This window comes from Euphorbia lathyris, chromosome 7 (assembly GCF_963576675.1).
Source record: "Euphorbia lathyris chromosome 7, ddEupLath1.1, whole genome shotgun sequence".
Lineage (NCBI taxonomy): Eukaryota > Viridiplantae > Streptophyta > Magnoliopsida > Malpighiales > Euphorbiaceae > Euphorbia > Euphorbia lathyris.
In genome coordinates, this window is record NC_088916.1 from 24834485 (window position 1) to 24841208 (window position 6724).

Genomic DNA, 6724 nt, shown 5'->3' on the forward strand with positions numbered 1-6724 from the left:
TAAATTCAAGGCATATTGCGAAAGCATGGGGATCAAGAATCATTTTTCCTCCGTAAATCATCCCCAATCGAATGGTATGACAGAGGTTACCAACAGGGCCATGATTCAGGGAATCAAGAAGCGACTAGGTGATAAGAAAACAGGTTGGGCGGATGAGATACCTCATATGTTATGGGCATACAGAACTTCTGTAAAGGCAGCAACAGGCGAAACACCTTTCTCGCTGGTTTATGGAGCCGAAGCAGTCCTACCTGTTGAAATCCATTCGCCTACAGATCGGGTAATTTATTACTGCGACACCCAAAATCCTATCAACATTAGAGATGCATTGGATTCTGTTGAAGAACGAAGAGAAAAAGCTTACATGCGAATGACAGTATATCGCAATAGAATCAAGAAGTATCATGACAGAAGGGTGCGAAAGGTGATAATCAATGAGAGCGACTTGGTCTTGAAAAAAGTAGATAAAATACAGTCCAGAGAAGGCAAAGGAAAATTAGGCGTCAACTGGATCGGACCTTACAGGGTATCCAAGAAGTTGGGACCATCAACTTTTGAAATAGAAGAAATGAGCGGCAAAAAGCTCCCGCGCACCTGGAATCTAGAGAATCTACGCCTATATAAACAGGCCGAGTAGTTCAGGGAAATGACGAGTACTCTTTTTCCTTTTATGAGTTTTTTCCCACTGGGTTTTCTGATAAAAGGTTTTAATGAGGCTTTGATCCCACACAGTTTATGTACCCATGTAACAAGAAGTCTTTTTTCTCTATCAATAAAGATGTTCATTGGTTACAATTATTCAGTATGCTACGGCTGAATGCAGGTCCTTTTCAAACTGATAATACAAACACATAAGTGTGTTGCCTACAAAAGAAAGGCGGATGCATGATTACACATCATTCGTAAAACCTTATGGTTAACCTTAAACACATAAATGTGTTGCCTACAAAAGAAAGGCGGATGCATGATTACGCATCATTCGCAAAACCTTATGGTTAACCTTATGATTATTTGAAAAATTATAAGGCATAAAATTAAGCGAATAAATGAATACTCAAAAAATTGCAAAAAGGGTCTGGCCACCCTAACGAAAACAAAACTAACTACGAAAAATTACAAGTATGAAGTCGGCAAAAGGCAAGGGTCGCATACGAAAATAACCGGCATTAAGGCGACGAAGAATAAAACAGCAATTGCACATATATGAAAAGCGGCGGCAAAGTCGCTCGGTTGATATATATACTGGCAGTTTGTTACATACAACAGTTCGGATATAAATAAAATTATACTACAGTTTCTTCTCTTTCGCCTCTATTGCCCCCTTTGCCTTCAGCGGCTCCTTCATCTTCTCCAGTGGGGTGATCTGCTTCAAGCGAATCCCCAACAATCAGATCAGTAACCGCATCAGAGCGAGGTACCTCTTGTTCAACGTGAGAAACATCTTGTGGTGCCCCTTCTTCTACATTCTGATTTGGGATCTCATGGCTAATTGGAGAGTCATGAAAACTCTACCAATCTAGGAGAAGTACCTCATCCATATCGGCATCCTCGGCCTCCAACTTGTCCCATTTTTCAGCTAAATTCTTTTCAGGAATGGGAACCTTGGGGCGATTAAGTACACGATCTGGATGTCCATGCTCATAAGCCGCATGAATCCGCTCTCCATACCAATAGATGCGAGCACCATCTTCAGCTGTGATCTCCTCGGCCCTCCTCTTTTGCATCTCCAAAGCTTCCTTGGACGAATTCAGATCATCAATGGCCTTCTGAAGCTCATCGGACTTAGCCTGGAGGGATTTGAGAGCTTCCTCCTTCTCGCTGATGGCCTTCTGACAAGCACCTTCAAGGACCTTTACTTTGCCTTGGACATCATCAAAAAGCGACTTCTGAGTCGCCAATTCAGTGCCAAGGCTTTCCAGCTCTCTAGCTCGTTCAGCATCCCTGCAGAGGGCACCCTCCGCGAAATTGATAATCTGCATATAGGACGATACGTGAATAAAAAGAGCGAATGGAGACATGCATTTGAGGGATGGAACATGAGTAGAAAGCAATTTACCTCTATAGCACGCTTCTCAATCCCCTCCATGGCAGTTGGAAGCGGCACTTGTTCGCGCACGCGAGAAGCAGAGGGGAGTCGCCCAAGGACATTGCATATGGAAGAAACAATGTCCTTACAGGAAAAGCTCACGGCTTTACCAAAGGTCCTAGTCCACCACCCGCTAATGTCAGGAATTGGCTGCGAATACATAAGGAGAGGGATCAGGAGAACAGCAAATAACTGATAAAGGAAAATAAACAACACAAAAAGAGTGAGTAAATCGTGATACCTCGTGAAATGGAGTACTGCCCTTTTCTTTGGATGGGGTGGATATGGGTGTACCACCAACAGTCAAGGATACGGAGGTATTTTTCTTCCTGGGGCGAGAAGACTCCGTATCCGCATTACTCTTCCGCTTCCTATTTAAGGGAAGGTCCTCAGAAGCAGAAGCAGGGCCTTGTGAAACGGAAGCAATTGTGGGGGAAGCCGCCTCAACAGAAGGAGTCGCCCCCACAGGAGAATCCGCCCCTGCAATAGAAGTTGTTCCCGCCAATCGCCTCTTCCTCCTCGCCAAGGCTTTCGCTTCCCGATATGCAGCGAGTTGGGATAAAGGGTCACCCCTGCAAAAGGTTAAGAGAAATCATCAACTAGGAAATAAGCTAATAATACCTTGTACGAAAACGCGATAAGGGATATAAACAACGCGATCTTCCTCGCGGTAGGCAATCGCTACTCGGCTCCTTAGCATATGGAATGCCTGATCATATGTCCATACAAAAGGAGGAGTACTCTTCAAGAATTTTACAATAGCGGATTCTTCCTTGCTTGGATAACCAAAGTTCAAACTCTTTACATTAGGTCGGCCCCAGCAACGAAGAAAGTTCGGATTCCCTTCATGGAACTTGATGAAGAAATAAGACCTGTCCCACTCGCGGATTTTGTTCGACTTCTCGTCAAAGCTGTAGTAACCGCTCTGTCGAATGAAAGTAAAATACTCCCCCGAACTTTTGAAATGATGAAGCTTGGAGAAAATCTTGAGCGAGAAGGGAACCTCCAGACAATCCGCCAAAAACTTGTCCAGAGTCAAGTCGGCCCATCCATTAGGGTGCAGTTGCCCGGGTGCGATTCCATAACCTCCAAGGATGGAAGCAATCTCATCTGCTAGCGGATACGTGAAACCGCAGATAATTTGAGCGACAAAAATGGTAAAATACCCCTTCGGGAAGTCGCCGGGTCCTCTATTTTCCCCGGGAATGCTTGTTTCCAGGCCTTGAAGCCAAGGATACTGCTCCCGCAAGTCGTCAATCGTCTCGCGGCAGACTAGGCTTCCTGACCTATCCTTCTTCGGTAATAAACGGGGAGTGGGGACATGTGGTGGAATCAACTTTTTGGGGTCGAAACCTAGGCCCTCATCAGTCGTATTCGCTAGATGGAGAAAATCGGCAGGATGAGAATCAGACCTAGGAGAGCCAGTTGAAGCTTCATCAACCATCTCATCAACCTCGTGAGACACCTCGCGATCGTAATTTTCGTCGAAGGGTGCGAAATCAAGTTCAGGGTTCGACATACCGGTGAAGGAAACGAACAGAAATAAAAGAAAAAATGGTTGAACGAGTTACGAGTTACAGAAAGGGAAACTTACATGTGAGAAAGAATGCAGAGAAGAACGAACGCAAAAGGGTTGATGCCGGAGAGGAAATGACAGAAAACGAACGAACTACTTTCGAATTTTGAATACCTCGATGAAGATGGAGAGTTGTCTAAAAAGACCCTAAAGGGCTCTTGCTAAACTAGAGGGGAGGCATGTGATGATTCGTGAAACCAACTGAGCTGAATCATAAGCACGGGCCCATCCCAAACTTAAGCCCACGGTTCAAGATTAAATGGGCTCCTAATAAGGGAAAGGGCTAACCGCCCCGAAATCCCAACAAGACACTAAACCACCCACTCAGAGAAACGGGACCACGTTTGTGACTACGTGGAGAACGTGGCACAGAAAGAGTAACCGCCCTCGGCGGTTACCTAGAAAGGCTTATAAAAGAAATAAAAAAGCCAAGGGAGGGGTAAGTTCACATTTTTCCTCAATACGATTATCAATCTACTAGAATTCCACGTAAAACTGACTTGATCGTCGGAGAGTTTTCCCGGAGATCCTGTCTCCGGTTTTGTTTTGCAGGTAACTACGACGAGGATCATCAAATCAAATCCGGCAAGTTATCACATATATAACCTATAATATATATCTCTCTATCAGCTTCAAAACCATGACCTGATATATATTTTGTATTTGTTTTTCAAGGTATCCAGCATGTTGGTGAAAATATGCTATTAAGCATTCCAAATGGAGAAGCAATCATGATTAAGGTATATATATATATATATATATATATATATATATATATATATATATATATATATATATATATATATATAATTAAAAGTACAGTGAGTTTTTTTTTTTTTAAGGAAAAGTACAGTGAGTTTTTTCATCATGTTTTTTAGTTTCAATTTAATTAACACAACATAAATCAATGATTATAATTTCATGTTTAATGTGTTCATAAAGAAAAAATGAATGTTATTTTCTTATATATAAGCAAATGGAGAATAATATATTATATATTGTTGCAGGACACATGTCACAATTGGAGTGATGAAAATGTGATAAAAGTATTGAAGAATATATATGAAGCATTAGCCAAAAATGGGAAACTTATAATAATGAATGCAATATTGCCAGAGAAACCAGAGACAACAAAAGCATCACAATATGTTTCGAGACTTTGATAACACAATGTTGATGCAACCTTGTGGTAAAGAGAGAACTGCTAAGCAATTCCAAACTCTGGTAATGGCTGCTGGTTTCTCTAACTTCTATGTTGCCTGTCTTGCTCGTGGTATTTGGGCTGTCATGGAATCTTACAAGTAGCACAACAACATTTTAATTCTTTTTTCTTCTATATTTTCTTATTTTACAATTTGCACATTCAACCATTAATAAATGAGAATCACACACGTTTTGATTCAACTATTAGCTGAAATATATAATCAGATTAGAATCCGGTCTTAACTTAAATGGATCATATTAGATTCAAGGTATTTTAATAAAGACCAAAAATACCCCTTATCTAACCTAATCCTCCTCATCAATAAAGATAAAATATTTGTAATTTTAATCCTACTAATGAGTATGGATTATATTTTAGTAAAGACCAATATTTTCTTAAGGATTAGGTTGAGCATTTTAAAAATAGAATCTCAACTCAATTCCCTGACACTACACATACCATAACTCAGTAGCATTTAATTCGTAGATTTATAGAACCTTCTTTCGAAGTCATTTGACGTTGGAGTTGTGTGACACGTAATACAATATCTCAATTGATTTCTTCTGATGCATAAGTCAATAATTTGCGCTAATAAGAGGTAATCCAATTATCCATAATTTATTTGGATTTATATGATAATAAATTTAAAATTGGTACCAGAGTTGTAGATTTTGTATTATATCATTATAATCAATAGATTAAAAATAATATGTATGTTTCAAACATGCCAATACATAATCAGAAGATCAAAATTGTATTTATTTGGGTTGAAAATGTATATTGGGACGTCGAAGATCTAATGAGAGAAAATCTTAGAAAATCTGGAGAGAAAGTTTCTAAGGCATTTCATTCAACTCAAGATGCCAAACATTGGAGATCTATCGACTTCTAGCCAAAGATCTGGAACGCTTTATGAGGACTCCCGACGCCGAAACTACACTAGATACTAGAAGCACGTTCCAAGGTAACGCACTGAGGGTATAAAATCCCTTACTCCTTGTTTGATTATTTAATTTACGTACTTGACAAATTAATTTGAGATATCAACTATACTTCAAAATATTTTATTATATATATTTATAGTTTTTAAACTAAAATCCTTAAAATAAATATTCAGTTTTTATAAGTTTCGGTCCCTCAATAGGACAAAAATATTATTTTTTACCCTAAACTTCTATTTATTTTCTCAAAATTTTATAAGTGTATTTAAAACCCCAAATTGATTTAATTTTCACCTTTACACTATGGAAAATTACAATTTTAGTCCTTGAAACTTATTTTGTTTATCAAAGTCACATTTTCAACAAAAAGAATTATTTCAATAAAACATTTTCAATATCTTGGTTAGATATTTCGCAAGTATGTCGCAATGTACTCATGTAGATATATACAACTGTAAATAACCGTAGAAAATATAAGAAACCCATTAATTAAATTTAAATGCCTTTAAAATTAGAAAGTAAGTTATAGTCCACGATCTAGTCTCTAGAAGGCAGGTTTGTCTTTCAGGACTAGTTTTACTGAATTTCTTGATTGGCTGAAAACGGGTGACGACTCTATCTTTTAGAAACAAATAATTTCAAGGTATTCAATAAGTATCAAACTATGCCATGCAATCCAACAAAACTATATGTTAGTCTTTTTATTATTCAATTAAAATCGCTTTTAAATTGTTGGAATAAAGAAAAAAATAATCGAAAAATTGTTGCACCGTGGACGAGTCACTGCCTTAAAGCGGTTTTTTCGGCAGACATATATAGGTGCAATCTCAACCACTGGTGGCTCCCTAAGGTTAATATAGTGAGCTCTAAACTCATGCACTTAAGGTTAGAACTCTACAACAACAACTTGGAAATAT

At 38.9% G+C, this 6724-nt stretch overlaps 1 protein-coding gene across 2 annotated transcripts; it reads right to left on the reverse strand.

The window, feature by feature from the left end:
* Positions 1-1286: 1286 nt before the first annotated feature.
* On the reverse strand, positions 1287-4328 carry LOC136200993 (uncharacterized). 2 transcript variants are annotated; one of them, XM_065991522.1, is made up of 3 exons: positions 2328-2901; positions 2057-2236; positions 1287-1973 (listed from the first exon to the last, which is right to left on the reverse strand). In XM_065991522.1, exons 2-3 carry the CDS (start codon positions 2084-2086, stop codon positions 1509-1511), a joined length of 495 nt encoding a protein of 164 aa, XP_065847594.1. In that variant the 5' UTR covers positions 2087-2236; positions 2328-2901; the 3' UTR covers positions 1287-1508. The 2 variants fall into 2 exon arrangements, 1 of the variants encoding a protein (XP_065847594.1); XR_010673632.1 differs by having other exon boundaries at positions 1841-1973; positions 2328-4328.
* Positions 4329-6724: the final 2396 nt, after the last annotated feature.

Bases quoted from the DNA above. Each gene is read 5' to 3' on its own strand.
- LOC136200993 (XM_065991522.1), bottom strand. From the start codon at position 2,086: ATGGAGGGGATTGAGAAGCGTGCTATAGAG. The intron at 1,974-2,056 runs GTAAATTGCTTT...TCCTATATGCAG, and splicing joins TTGAGAAGCGTGCTATAGAG to ATTATCAATTTCGCGGAGGG.